This window comes from Apostichopus japonicus, chromosome 6, assembly GCF_037975245.1.
Source record: "Apostichopus japonicus isolate 1M-3 chromosome 6, ASM3797524v1, whole genome shotgun sequence".
Taxonomy (NCBI): Eukaryota; Metazoa; Echinodermata; class Holothuroidea; order Aspidochirotida; family Stichopodidae; genus Apostichopus; species Apostichopus japonicus.
Window position 1 is genome coordinate 18,049,807 of NC_092566.1, and position 15,687 is coordinate 18,065,493.

At 38.1% G+C, this 15,687-nt stretch overlaps 1 protein-coding gene across 2 annotated transcripts; it reads right to left on the bottom strand.

The window, feature by feature from the left end:
* Nucleotides 1–297: 297 nt before the first annotated feature.
* On the bottom strand, nucleotides 298–13,941 carry LOC139969199 (epithelial sodium channel subunit alpha-like). 2 transcript variants are annotated; one of them, XM_071974081.1, is made up of 12 exons: nucleotides 13,464–13,612; nucleotides 12,369–12,780; nucleotides 10,979–11,405; nucleotides 9,100–9,367; nucleotides 7,237–7,352; nucleotides 6,151–6,314; nucleotides 5,353–5,554; nucleotides 4,220–4,292; nucleotides 3,593–3,650; nucleotides 1,776–1,849; nucleotides 1,437–1,512; nucleotides 298–1,154 (listed from the first exon to the last, which is right to left on the bottom strand). In XM_071974081.1, the coding sequence occupies exons 1-12, from the start codon at nucleotides 13,598–13,600 to the stop codon at nucleotides 996–998; spliced, it is 2,166 nt and encodes a 721-aa protein (XP_071830182.1). In that variant the 5' UTR covers nucleotides 13,601–13,612; the 3' UTR covers nucleotides 298–995. The 2 variants fall into 2 exon arrangements, with proteins under 2 accessions (XP_071830182.1, XP_071830183.1); XM_071974082.1 differs by lacking the exon at nucleotides 13,464–13,612 and adding an exon at nucleotides 13,783–13,941 and having other exon boundaries at nucleotides 299–1,154.
* Nucleotides 13,942–15,687: the final 1,746 nt, after the last annotated feature.

Sequence of the window (15,687 nt, forward strand, 5' to 3'; positions counted from 1 at the left end):
TGCTTATTATCTTTGAAAAATTGCACATATGATGACAACTGGGACATGTTGTTGGTTCTAGTGTGATGAAATATTCTGAGGAGATGCTTTTGATCACAAGTACAGTCGTGCAGGCACTACAACTAACTAATAGCCAAGTAAACTATTAGAGCATTACACTATTGGAGAATTAATTTGCAAGTTGTAATGGCCTTATCTTTAAGGAGCGGGGAGGTGGGGGAGTGGGGGTTATATTCAATGCATTTTAGCAATAAAATACATTACTACGGTGAATGAACACATGAATAAAGAAGAAGGATTTTATTATTTATAATTTATTCTCAAAACATGTTTCTTTTCACTTTCAGACTAAATATCTTTAAGATAAGTTGTCAAAATTAATAAAAATGACTATACGGATTCATTTGAAAAAAAATTGTGTTAATAAGTGAACAAAATTAAAAACAAATTGATTGGAGTTTATTTACAGAAAAGTTGAAAATATATGACACATGTAAACAATAATAAGATACTGCTTTGTGCACTATCAAGCTGAACAAATCGTGGATATAGGGATATATATATATACAAACAGAATGGCATACCAAATGTTCATTATTTGATTCTAACTGAATTCTTAAAGTTTCTTCTTCTTATTTGCTGTGTAACCGTGGTTTCCCCATCTTTAAAATCTCCATTGTATAACATTGCTTCCACTCTGACCAAGTTACGTAATATTCATACATTAATTGAGTACCACTGAATTTAACAAAGAGGTTCCCAGTTTTTTTTACCAATGTATAGGAGGTTTTGTCCCACAAATCGAATGAATTGAATATTTTGTCACTGCAGAGACCTGCGAATTTTATGTTCAATTCAGGGTGGGAACCGACTGAAAGTGCACCCCCTCCCCACACTCCCCCCTCCCATATTTGTGACTACCAAATTAAGTGTTGATAGGGTGGCCTAAGATTTTATTGAAATCCTCAACTTTTTATCGAATCCTATAAAGTACATCACGTGATAACCGGTTTCACTTTGGATCTGCAACATAGGACCTTGGCGCAGTGGTAGATGATATCAAAAATAAGTACCACAAACTCGACAAGGGTGATGGCCGATATACCAACATATAATCCCATCAGACCGCCAACACCACCAAGAATCGAAGAGACCTGTGAGAAAATAGAGAGGGAAGGGGTCAGAGGGATGGATGGATGGATGGATGGATGGATGGATGGATGGATGGATGGATGGATGGATGGATGGATGGATGGATGGATGGATGGATGGATGGATGGATGGATGGATGGATGGATGGATGGATGGATGGATGGATGGATGGATGGATGGATGGATGGATGGATAGATGGATGGATGAATAGATGGATGGATGAATAGATGGATGGATGGATGAATAGATGGTAGTGTTATTATCAAGAAAACAGACGACTTACTGTGTACGCCTCTACTTGTTCAATTGACTGATAGTTCAGATCCTCGAAGTATACTTTCACCCTTGCCAGGTTTTTCCTGTAAACAATTGATGAGGAAACACATCAGTATTAACCATTGGACAACTGTGAGTGCTTTCACGGTGTAGCGATACATATAATGGATGATCCATGCGTATGCGCATGCAACTGTATACATCTCATCTAGCTTCACAGCTCAACATTCATCTAAATATTGGTATACATGGAGGGTACACCGTGCATACTATTAACATCTTGCATTTATTTTTCCTGTGAAGAGGGTAAATAAAAGGTAATATGCAATTTTTGCTGCGGTAGTACCTTGTTGCTTCAACATTCTGTAGAACCTGTGCGACCACATCGCTTTGCTGTGAGAGACGTGTATAAAGATGCTCCTATAAGTAAAAAGACAACAACAAGAACAATGAGAAAGCGGGAGAATAGATATTATATAATTGATTGGTCTCATGATACCATAATAATTCCAGTTTTCCGAATGTAATGAAGTTACTGGTACTTTTTTAAGAAAAAGTCGCCCAGGAAAGAACCGGGGCACGAAAACCAAACTACCGAACGATTGATCCGCTTTCAAACACAGTCCCCTTGCATCGGGACTGTGACTGTGTGATCATTGTCGGGTGAACATAACCATTCCCCTCGAAAGGGAACAGATACTACACATGATCTTAGCCAAGTTAAGTGAACATTTCGTAGCCTTTTCCCTTCGTATCCAGGGGCGTATCCAGGGGGCGGCGCAACAGGCGCGCGCCCCCTATTGGCCGTCACCAAAAAAAAAAAAGGTTTAGCAAAAAAAAAAAAAAAAAAAAAAAATTGATGACGACCTTTATGTGAGATGTCGGTGATCGCTCAACCCCCCCCCCCTCCCCTCCCGTATGCTTTATTTTTTGTTTGCCAAAAAAAGGTTCTGGCGAAGTTCGGCGGCATAATAGTTTTAGAAACATAGATGGTAATTGTGTTTGTATTATCACTATAAACACTAAATGACATGCCAGCCATACTAAATTGTGCATTTTGTGTCCATATTTACTGGAAATGTTGCTTATTATTAAGGTCGAAAAATGGATCACATATGGCCATGGGCGGCGATCCTGGGTGGAGGGGTGATATATCCCCCATGAAAATGGGTGGAGGGGATGTAATGCACCATATCCCCCCCCCCCCCACCAAATGCCAGGGATAAGAATATTTTCATGCCTACATTTATGCATCTTCGTTAATGTACGGCTCTTTTTTAGCTTCATTCCTCGCCTACCACTAAACGCAGTGCGATCTTTTCAAATAAAGCGTCTTTATAAAGCAAAAATAGTTGACTGTAGGCTTCATTGGCCCTATAACAACAAAATGTATTATTGCGCCCACGGTATTGATATAGTACATATATGCACCCTCATAGTATTCATATAGGCCCTATAGTAGGCCTACACACGTACATGTTCCCTCGAACAGCTGAGAATCTCATGTAACCAGGATAATGCTTAATACACGTTTCACCTGGATGCCCTAGCAATCGGTACCTAGGAATGTAACTATGTGTAATTGTGTATTGCATGTATATAGGCCTATAATAGCCTGCATGAGGCCATTTTCTTCATCGAATAATATAACAGAGCTCTCGAACATTCTAACGTTGCACCTGAAACAAGATTGACAGGGGCAATTTTCCCAAAATAACACCCGAAATTAAAAAAAAAGTATTTTGGATCCTGATTATGAGATATTTCGGACATGACATCCCTATTTTAAAGTTGGGTATATGCCGCTTGGAAACCTCGGGAAGTGCCGTTTCCGGCCATCTAGAGGGTTTGTTAATCCCAAAATTTTCTTGTACGCTTCGCGCCAACTCATGGTGGCGCTACGCTTAGATAGTCAACAAGGTCATATCCCCCCCCCTCCCCACTCGGAAGTACGGATCGCCGCCCATGCATATGACACCATTTTGCATTTCAGCCCTTCTTTGAAAACAAAAATTGTACACCCCCGAGCCTTAGACCCATCCCCCAGGACGGCGATCATTCATGCCTGGCGCCCCCCTATTGGAAAATCCTGGATACGCCCCTGGTATCAGAAATAATGAACTTTGGATTTAGTTAAATCCAGTAAATTATTGGTCCACTTACTTCATATCGTTCTGAAGGCCATAGGGTAGTGGTTGCCTGAACGCTGTAACCTAGCTCACTGAGGAGAAACAATGAATATTATTAAATATTAATATAATTGCTATATTTCTGTTGTTTGTTATTTAATTAAGATATTGTTGTTTACAAACTACAATAATGAGTATGAAAAGATGTCGATTTAACTATAAATCACTTGAGATTAGCACAGCCTATAATGTAGATTTATATAGGCAATACTAGTCACAGTTCTGTTTGATATGACAAACTTCAATAAGTCAAAAATGACCAAGTAAACCTATCAATACCAAATTAAAAATAATCCTTTTTTTATCAATAGATCTACAGAATCATGATTTTCTCCGTTAATGGATAAAAGTACTCAATTCAGAAAATTAGAGAAAGCAATGCATAAACGTACTGCAGAATTATTCAAAATTGAACTGAAATTTCTGAAGTTTCTTAATCAATTAGTTGCTATTCATGTCTATAAAATCTTTTGACTGCATGTGTAGGGCGTTTCCAAACCAGGGGCAGTAGGATCCGGAGTGTTCCCCCCACCCTCCCCCCCCCCGCTCCCCAGCCTCCTTCCCCGCTGTTTACAGTTATCAATAATGAGCGCTAACTTACTGGCATGGTGTTGAACAGTCACAGGCAATCTCGTTCTGGTTGTACAATTCTTCTATCAATTGTCTGCATCGCTCTTCAAAAGAAGATATCAAGAATGCCGTTATTGAAAACAGACTTATGAATTTAATTTAGTTAACGCATACATACACGCATACATGTTTGTATTACATTCCAACCGAGGACCCTATTGTATTTTCCATTGTTCAAATCCACGTACCCTAACCTTAACAATACCCCAAACAATAGAATTCTTCCGAGGACGTGGTGATTCTTTAGAAATCACAACCGAGGAGTGTGGAATTCTTTTGTTCAAGTCCTCGGTCAGGATACAAAACAAACGCATACATACATGTATACATACAACATTCTTGTACACCATGCAGTTGTCGTTAGAGTATGTGTATTAGATCCTCCTGCAAGCAGGAACTCGCGAAGAAGCCTAATTGGCTTATCAAAGCCGCAAGTTGACCGAAGTCAGTCTCTCACATTGATATTTAACGTCCATGATTATGAATTGTTAATTGTCAACAACTCTGTAACTGGACGACATACATTAATCTGGGAGTGACTCGAACCGAGTATACCATATACCATCCCCAGTATATTCTAGTAGCGATCAATGAGTAGAGAAATTCAATTTTCTCGTTATGGTATACATATTGTACCAGGTAGAATAATAAAACCACTGGCTAGTATACGAGTACAAGTTCACTAGGAATATTGCAGGCCAGCTTACTCGAAAACGAGCAGGCGCGTAGCCAAGGGGGGGGGGGGCGAAGGGGGCAGCTGCCCCCCCCTTGAGCATATTTTTTATTTTTTATTTTTAATGTTTTTATGATATCGCTAGTATTTTCAAAAGAGAAAATGCTAAGATGCAACTTACAAGGCCTGGGAAGTGCCATTTCCAGCGATCTGGGAGGCATTTTCAGCCAAAATTTTCTTGTACGCTTCGCGCCAACTCATGGTGGCGCTACGCTTAGATAGTTTGCAATGCCAAATGTACAGTTTCGCCCCTCCCTTGGCAAATTCCTGGCTACGCGCCTGAAAACGAGTCAAGAGTTCGGATTCACTACAAGTCCGTACGTACGGGGATGAACATAAAACGTTAACGGACAAAAAGTGTGAATACTTACGCTGGGTGGAGTTCAAATAACTGCATGTGCTTTCTTCATATTCGGGATATATTTCTGTGATACAACCGCAACGCTCGGCCAGTCTATCCATGAGACATTTCTTCTCGCAAGACCTTTGCGAGTACGTGTAGTTACTTTCATAGAGGTAATTCATTCCATCAGAACAGATACCCCACGGCGTCGGGAGCCGAGTAAGCTCTGTCTGAAAAAGTTTAGAAGAAAAAATATTACCAACACTTTAAAGAAGTAAACGTTTATGTGGAGGTAAACTTAAGAACTGATATTAAGAAATAATAGATTTAAAGTTGTGAGCAGTCTTAGCTCAATTATGCAATACAACATGGTCACGTCATGATCTTCGAAGGCTGATTTACGCGGCAAGATAAAAGTCGATCTAACTGTTATCTAATTGACGTTACTCTATTGGTTTGACTTTGCCAAGAATCGCCCATTGCTGATATGGTTATACATAATCTTCTAAAAGAGTCTTATGAAATGAAAATGTAAAATTGCACTTTTCTTTTTTTGGAAATTCGACGTCAAACAAATAGTGGAAATATCGAGATATCAATCAATACATCCATCGATCAAAATTAAAGTCACGGTTTATCTTTCTTTACGAAGGAGTGTAATGATAAAATCTCTTTGATGAAGTGGTGAAAAAAAAACACATGTTAAACGGCTTGCGACTGGCATCCTATTTTTTCCAGTTCAGTATAACGTTTGTAAAATTGTTGACTAAATGTAAACAAACACAAAACAACACATTTCATCTCCTGCATGTTTTTATTTTCTTACTTGTCTGACTCCAATGGCGGTAGATTGACCGGTACTCGCCGACAGTCCAACGTCTTCTGGGTATGGGAATATGTCATTGGCGTGGATTGCTACCCTAACACCAGACTCGTGTGTCAGTAGACCAATGTACTCAGGCTGCTCAATAAATAGGGTCAGGTGAAGACCTAATGCGATAATAAAACAGAAAGATGCCATAGGAATCTATATAAAGATTTATCGACATGGCTACCATATATAGCTTCCATATTTATGGCGCCATCGAAATGTTGAAATAATGATTACATTTTGTATAATTTATTGCATTTATTAGATTTCTGACATTTTCCTACATCATTCAAAAGTAATTAAATTCTTCACGCAGACGTTCAGAATTTGACATCTGTGTAACACTTATATATCCAGTACTTTCTTCATTTTGGGAAATTTTTAATTTTTTAATATTTTTCTTATATGCTCGCTAAACGATGATATAGTTATAAAGGCCAATGGCAGAAGTATTTGTTTTATATATATAAATATTTGTTGCACATTACTCACATCATATCTCCCATATTATTAGTATAATCATTAATGTATTTTATATATGAAATGTATTTTTCCTTCGTTGAATGATTAATTAACTTATTCAATGTAACTAGGCCCTAAGCCATCACCGTGTTAGAAATTGCTTTGATATTTACTGAACAATTCATAATTTTGGGAAGTATGAACTTTGTGTTTCCATGCATATGATTGATATTTCATATTCTAGATCCAGCTGAACCGCGTTACCGTTGTAGAAAATGACAATGCAGACATTTTAAATTTCAATTGTCTGATGTTTACGTTGTATATGCATGGATAACTTTATATTCCTCGAAGAAAAATGCTTAAGTCGTCTATAGCAAACATAACCCACTAGAGACCGAAGAAAGTAAGTTTTACAATGGCCAATTGTCATAACAACAACAACAATGAAATAAAAACAAAGACTGCAGGACAGACAGTTTTGTTCTGCAAAAGTGGGAACTTTTTCCTTTTCGAAATGAAAGTGTATCAGACATGAAAGAAACTATATAAAACCATAATTTGATTTAATTTACATACCATACTGAGATCCCGCCTTAGAAGAGTTTCGAACAACCGATGGTGAATCTGATTTCGTCTTTCCGTTAAAGGTGAAACAATTACCGTATTGTTTATTCTGAAAAATCTTGAAGTCGCTATATAGAGCAGAGAGATATCGAGAGAAGGAGAGGTAAAAACACGGAGAGCATTGTGGTCAAGTGGTCAAGGTAGTGGACTTGTGATCGTATAGGTTTGCAGGTTTCGAGTCCTGGCCAGATCATAAACTGTCCGTTGGGTAACCTCCCAATTTTGTCGTCTTTTTATCTAAAAAAAAGAGCTTCCATGATTCTGTAAATATTTGCTTGACGTCTTCTTTGGCTTACCGATGCATTGAATATATTGGTCTGTTTCTTCCAAAAGAAAACTTCTGCCCGATTAGGCTTGTCCCTCCCCCTCCTTCCCCTCCCCTCCCCCGCTCCCGACACATTCATTGTCAGTTGGGTACTGTCTAGCTGCTGCCATGTGAAGGGATTGCCTCTCTACGTCTGACAGGTTATCGTCGACAGGGTTATTAATGCGAATTGAGTCTGCCCCTTATATCTAAATATTATTATTATTATTATTATTATTATTATTATTATTATTATTAAAGCATAACAATCAATCTGTATACGTGGCCACTTCCGTATAAATGATAGCGAATGCTAAACTAGTTTTCAACAATCTGCAGTAAAATGATCAATTGATCGCTTAATATATCTAGATGTAGTCACCAATTGAATATCTTGCAGCCAAATGATTAATTACTCTTAGAAAGTCCTTATTTCAACAATTTGTAGCAAATATGACACAAATTGATCACTTAAAACCTCGTCTATGGAATATTTTGTAACAAAACGTCGAATTACACTCGCATTAAGCATGTCATCATTTTAACAAAATGGCAGCAAAATGAGGAATTCAACATTTTAATCAATCTCGTGAAATTAATATTTTGCAACAGAATGATTATAACGACGCTTGCATCAGAATGTCATCATTTCAAATATTTTGAAGCAAAACGATGAATTTCAGCTAAACTGCAGAAAACAGAAGATCTTAACATTTCGATGGCACCTATAAAGTTTTCATACATTTAGGTCTCTCTCATTGTTTAGATATTCTCTGCAATTTTGCTGCAATTCATTATTTTCTTGCAGAATGAGACAATGAGATGAGATTTCTTTTCTTGATCAATTTATCATTTTGGCCGCATATTAACGTTTCCATTCTTTTGTCACGGATAGAAAGTTTGAGTATCCGTGGTCATATCGACGTTAAGCACACCATAGCGTATATGTTATATTCGCTATAAAAAAATTTAAAAAAATAAAAAATAAAAAATAAAAAAATAAAAAATATATATATATAAATATATATATATATATATATATATATATATATATATATATATATATATATATATATATATATATATATATATATATATATATATATATTTCTTATTCGCAATAACGGTTGGTTACGTACGATTACAATACAGACCCTTTATACATTGTAAGTAACGTAGAAACATATAACAAAACAAACATATATGGATTGGGAACATGACTATACTTTTCTTTTGTCCATAGTTCCCTTTGTTGTTAGGAGAGGTAATCACATTTGTAAAGATTTTGTCTTTGTTATAGGTCTTTACGACGGCCAACCTTTTAACAAAGCTTGTTGACAAAGCTTTCGTTAACAGTGAAGTAAACGTGCATCTCGAGCTCTCAGTACAATATAGCGACCAACATGATACTTTACTCGGTGAGCAACAATACAACATAATCCTAGCTCATCGGGACACAAAACACCTGGATCGGTAGTCACTAATCAATATAACTATCGATCGATACGTACGTATAATTACACTTTCTTTTGTCGAAGGTACACTGCAGAATAAATTTAGAGGCTTCGTGGCCGTATTCTTCCAGTTCTTCCCAGGTTGGGTTGATCACTTCGATCATATCACTAAAATCTGCTGACGTAGATGCATCGTAGAATCCTTGCCAGTCGTTTTCATCGGTGACACCTCCCCAGTCGTAGTAGTCATCGTATTCGAAGACCCAGCTGTAATCATAGTAAGCAAAGTCATTCCAGTTCATATAGGAAGGCCAGCCACCGGGCCCTGCAGAACAATAAAATGAGACATGATGAGGGTAGAGTGATGGCAGGGGGTACCGGGGTGGGGTGGTGTGCTGCCGGTGACAAACACGGCGTAGACGACGATGATGACGATGATTGTGTTGGTGATAGCATGTATATACGATTAAGACGAATGTCACCTGAAGTTGGCCCAAAGCCAAAGGAAGACGAAATGGTGATATGTCGTACTCATAATAAACGTCTCAAGAATTTATCACTTCACCACACTAATTGGGATGACAATGCATAGCTTAATTTTTTCTAATTCTGCTGATGTGTCTAATTTAAAACTTTGAGACGTTTCGTTAATTTAAGAAAACAAGCAACAACAACAATGTATATCTTACCAATACTACCCATAGTATCATTTACGACAGACAATATTTTAGGATCTCAGAAGGTGGTCTGTGATGTCATCATGACAGATGTTCTTCAAAAAGCTTTACTTTCCTATCATAATATTCTTCTTGTTGTTTATCATTGAAACCTCGTACATTTGAATGTCTGATTACAGGTCAAAGTTTTGAATTTCATGAAATTGTAATTTTTTGTAGAACATTAAATTTCTCTGTAGATACGTGATTTAGATATGATAAAGAAAGCAAAAACAGTCTCAGTGTTAATTGCCATGATGACATCATGGAATGATGGCATGATGGCATCATGCCATCTACTGTTGCCAGATGCATTTACAAAATTATTTTGACCAGTCCATGTCTTTGGTAGACAGTGTCTTATATGAAGATGTGGTTTTGTTGAAACTTCTCAAGCAATTCTGTTAAGCAATCTCCTTTAACCACTGGAATATATCGCAAGTTGAATTTAGTCGGTATAAAAAGTCGCTAGGCCAAATATCAAGTAAAACGAAACAATTCAAATATACCAAAAATATTGCGGAGAGTTAAAATGGTCAGCGATGTTACCTCTAAATATGCTAGATCGTCCATTAACGGTCTTTCGTGCTCATATTCCAACAAGCATACAACTTCCACCATCATAGCTGTTTTGGTCGCCAGGACATTATATTCTCTAAGTAAACACTTTCTCATGATTGAAATTTAAATTTGGAGAGCTGGAAGCTCTATGAATACTTTGGTAAAGGAAGTACTTTTCAAAGCATACAATCAGAGGGAGAATATGTGGCCAATTGGCTAAGGCGTCGGACTCGTGATCCAAGGATTGCTGGTTCGATTCCTGCCTATTTCATTTCGTTGTGTCCTTGGACAAGATGCTTTATCTCAATTGCCTCTCTCCACCCAGGGGTTAAATGGGTACCTGTGAGGTAACTTGTCATTGGGCGCAGTATATAACTGGAGCTGCCAGGAGGGATTGTCTCTGGGACAGGCTATCATTGACCAGGGGTAATATAACGTCTGTACAGGGCTTTGAGACCTATATATATATATATATATATATATATATATATATATATATATATATATATATATATATATATATATGCGTGGCATGTCCACTGAAAAGTCGAATCAGATTTGAGCTTCAGAACTTTGGCCCACTGTTGATGACCTTGAATTTACGTAGATAATTACATTATATCAGTCATAACATACTAAGCTTCTTCAAAGGCACTTACCGTAGGAGTTATAGCCGTATGAAGGGTACGCTGAACCACCACCACCACCTCCTCCATAACTATTGCCATAACTATTGCCATAGCTATTGCCATAACTATTGCCATAACTATTGCCATAACTATTGCCATTACTATTGCCATAGCTATTGCCATAGTTGTAGGAGGACGAACTGCTACCCGCGGCTTTCTTCACCCTGTCAAGAAGAGATTCTCTGCCGCTATCGTCACTGGTAGAGCGTTTCTTCCGTCTGCCACTCACCCCAGAGTTACTGTAGCTATTACCTCCACTCCCACCTCCAACAGAATAGTAACTGTATGCATTCCACCAATCGGATGAAAAATCAAAGAACCAATTGTAGTCAATTTCTCCCTCGTCGAAATTCCATCCTCCGTCGATATCGATGAGACCTTCGAACCGTGAGCCAATCTGTAAATCAAATCATGATGGAACTAAATAATACAATCAATGCAGTGGACTGAAATGTTGTTATAAGCGCCTCCCACCATAGTGTGTTTGCGACTTTTGTGTGTCCAAAATTTGCCATGCACACACGTTTCTTTCAATGGTGTCAGAAGTGGGATCACGTCTGGACGCTATGGAAGACTTCTGCATCTGTTTGTATTGGAATGTTCTGACTACGTGTATACAATATATTGTATTACTGCGGGAACAGCGGTGAACCAATCAGTTGTGCAGGTTACTATCATAACTATCGACTTGAAGAAACTTCAGTTGTACAGCAAACAATTTTGATGTATCAAAAACCCTCGCTTTTCTTTGCAATAAATGACAGTGAGTTGATGTATTATTAATTGCAACTTGTTAGAAGTTAGAACTTGAACTGAACTGGCATTCCATAGAATTTTGACAAAAAAGATGGGAAGTTATACCAAGGGTTGCCGACCCCTGTTTAAGAGCTCACTGTACACTATTTTGTAAATACTTTTTTGTCCCGCATCATTGCTCACCCTGTACATACATGCCTTTATTATATTAGCCGCTGTGAATTACTACGGAAGTCTTTTATGATCACTGAGGTACGATGAATTACCATCAGCATAATACAAGTGATTCCAGTTTGCCACAATCCGACTGGTGAATGTTACTTAAATTAAGTCCGTTTACCTCTATCCCATGAAATTACAATTTTATACAAATAAATGGACGTATATCTAGAATAGAAAGAAAGAAGAAAAAAGAATTGTATCTTCTAATTCGTACGTGAGAAATGATCCTTACAGTTCAAACTTGTCTCAGGCAGTTAACTGCTGTAAAATAATAAAGCAGCAACGAATGATCAATAAATAGATGTTTTCTAAACTTGTAATTTAAAATAAAAGAACATACGTAAGATTATAAAATGAAGTTTAAGCTTAAATGTTTACTTACTATTTTCGATCTGGCCATCCTGTTTAGGTTACAGACGGTGACCGCAGGGAAGTTGATCTCACGTTTTGTCACTAGTTCTATTTTAGTGTTGTAGGAATGAAACGCAGCCACTATTTCCCAGGCCTGAGATCCGAACAGATAAAATGCTCCACAGACCAAGATTAACCAGAACAGCTTCGAAAAGTAATTTGGTCGTGAAATGATACGCGGAATACCATGAGCCGTGGTATCATCGGCAAATTCCTGCAGTTTCTCCTTTAACGTCTTGTGTTTCTTTTGAGGATTTTCGACAGGGATCGCGGGTGGTGGAACTGCCACTGTTGATGGTACCACTAACATTGGCTGGTCTGGAGATTTCAATTCACCCCCAAAACCACCATAAATGGGTTGGCCAAGGCCCACTTTGACGTCACTGTTGGTCCAATTAAGAGACACAACAACGTTCAATAATTAGAGAAAAATACGATGAAGATGAAAACAATCGTGCATGATTTTCTAGAATGTTCATTTGATAAACCTTAAATGTATTGCGATGAAGCACAACCACAGATGTGGAGACGTAGGGAAGGCCGTGTTGTGCATTAATTACCACTATGTAGATATTAAACCGGAGAACAAATAAAACTTAGACTTTATAAATAAAAAATTACATATTCGCAGTTGCCACGTCCCTCCTTTCCCAAATTGATACCAATAAAAGGATAGGTCTTCATGCCGCGTCTGATAGCGGGCCTTAATTATCGTGTATATATAAACGAGAACACAAAGAGAAAATAGCAAATCAGCACCCATGTGTCCAATTCTCATAGAAAAACAAATGATAAGAACCGTATGTATGCCAACCCCTCCCCCGCCCCCGGCCCTTTTCGCAAAAAGGAAGAAATTTAACAGGAATGACTTAAACTAAACCAGGTTTATTTTTTTATCTTACGTATCGAAAAGTTCAATAAATGACATAGCTAGGTATACATTATTGTTGACTAGAGAGGATGTACTCTGTATGCTTGGAATAGGGCCTATACCGCCGTCATGAAATGCACGCAGTAATTATGCTAATATATATTGATTATTTAAAAATTAACTATTTAAGAAAACCTGTCGTCGAAAAGAATTTCCTTGAATGTAGAAGGTTCCATTGATGCTAGTAAGAAGGCCGGAGTCTGTTGTACCAGGGAGTTGTTATGGAACTTAGTATAGCTGACTGTATACGCACGGTAGCCAGTAGCGAACATTTACTCTGAGCTAGGGATATCAAGGCATTGTGCTAACTTAAGCTGGAATTGTTTAGTATAATCTAGCTATTTTGCGTTATCGAACTATAACACACAAAGGAATTACCGACGGATTAACAATCCTACAATATACATGTTACATAGTAGATCAAATAACACGTGAAATAAGTCATTGAACTTACCCCATCCTCTGAGAAAATAACTAGTTTTCTGCTTTAATTTATCAAAAGCGTCTTGAGGAAGGTTCATACGTGTTTCTTGGCCCCTGGCCTATGCTGCTACAACCTGTGCACCGACCTATTTGGTCCCTCGTGCTGCACCCACTCACACTGATCAATCAATTAATCAATATTGAAAATATTACATGACAATGAGAGAATCGATTGTGGCTTCGTGGGGGACTTGACTTGAGTGGATAAACAACAAAGAGAGCTTTGTGTATTTCTAGACGATAAAATAGATGTCATTGTTCTCTTTGCTAAGGTATGTAGGGTGCAGCTGATATATAGTTTAGCCTAAATCAAAGTTGCGGGTTGCTAAGCTTTTCTTGGTTGTTTCGATTAGTCCGTGTTGCGACCTTCTTAGACGCCGTTTTATACATAGACAATAACATCTCTCATCGCTCATGTCAGTAACCCCAGCCATCACCGTAGAAGAGGAGAGAAATTGGATTGTGTATAAAAGTGTCTCTCATCAAATTAGTACACGCCCTCTCTATTAGAACCCATTTCTATTCTCTGAAAAATGGTTGGGTATAGAACTGAACTAATAATAAACTAAAACTGAACTAAAAGTATACTATTTCACTTGTTAAACGAAAAGTAAGGGCATGATTTATTTTCATGATAAGAAATTATACAATAAAGGCAAAATGCTATGAAGTATTTCACACTCAGCGAATGTTTCGACGATCATCCACATACTGATGTATTAACTGCCAAATAGGGTAACGGTAGCTCTGTATCGTAGGAGAGGATGAAGGTGCCACGCAGAGCCGTTCACAGGATTTCAAGTGAAGAAAGGATGGGGGACAGAAACGGGGACAAATTCTAAATTACCCCAAACTGATATAGGTAATAGCATGTTTTTTTATGGAAGTGCCAAAGAACTTAAGTTTGTTCCTGGGGCCATTGAAGCCAACACCATTGTAGGGGAGGCGGTATGGAGGCTATTCTGCAAGAAAAATAAACCATTGTGACGTCATATGATGCATTCGGAGACACATTTTGTCTTCAAATGGTGTGAAGACTCGCGCACAAAGAAACGTCTCATGCCGGTAATCTGAACTAGTTTCGAATGAGGTGTAACAGAAGTGTTAGACACCACCACCCAGAAAATACACACACAGCTTGCTACCGTCGGTAATTAGACACTAGTGTACAGTCAATACATACAGCTACGGTCAATACCCACAACACAGCTGTGTACATAGCAGCGTGGACAACTCAGGTCTAGATAAAAGATAACAAGGTATCACGGTAACAAGGTATTTCATTACTGTCTGCATTTTTTGTAGCGAAAAGAAGAAAACGTCATTTGCAAGCAACATAAAGTTAACTTTTTCAGAGCGCGGCACGCGGTTTTGGCGAGTCTTCAATGCCTTTAATAAGCTCTAAACCCAGGGTTGTGCTATAATGACTATTTGATTGGTCTGGGGAGAGGGGTTAGGGGAGGTGTACACCATTACAAAGGGTTTAATTCTTCCCATTTATTTTAAGTTAACAACCATGGATTGAATCTTCCCCCCTGACCTAGATGGTGGTGGAATCACTACCACCCCCCCCTTTCCCATTGTGCATGCCATTGAGGTCAGGATCATGAAATGTTGGGGAGGGGCACACAAAGAGTAGTTGAAATTTATGGAAAATGGCACTCTTTTTCCGAAATTACTAACGTTTAGGATATCTTTGCTCCTCCTAATATACTTAAGGAAAAAACGAAGATGTGAAGATCCAGTCACAAAATTGTCCCTGGGCAGGGCACTCGACACCACATAGTGGGGGGGGGCAGGGGGCTTGTGGATACCTATAGATAATATAAATTTGTGACCTTCGATTAACTCTGAAAAAAATAACACCCAAAGACAA

Excerpts from the sequence above, each read along its gene's own strand:
- LOC139969199 (XM_071974081.1), bottom strand. The coding sequence starts at position 13,600 with ATGTTCGCTACTGGCTACCGTGCGTATACAGTCAGCTATACTAAGTTC. Across the intron at positions 9,368-10,978 it reads ATACGGCTATAACTCCTACG|GGCCCGGTGGCTGGCCTTCC; the intron begins GTAAGTGCCTTT and ends ATTGTTCTGCAG. Across the intron at positions 1,850-3,592 it reads GGCCTTCAGAACGATATGAA|GAGCATCTTTATACACGTCT; the intron begins GTAAGTGGACCA and ends TTTTACTTATAG.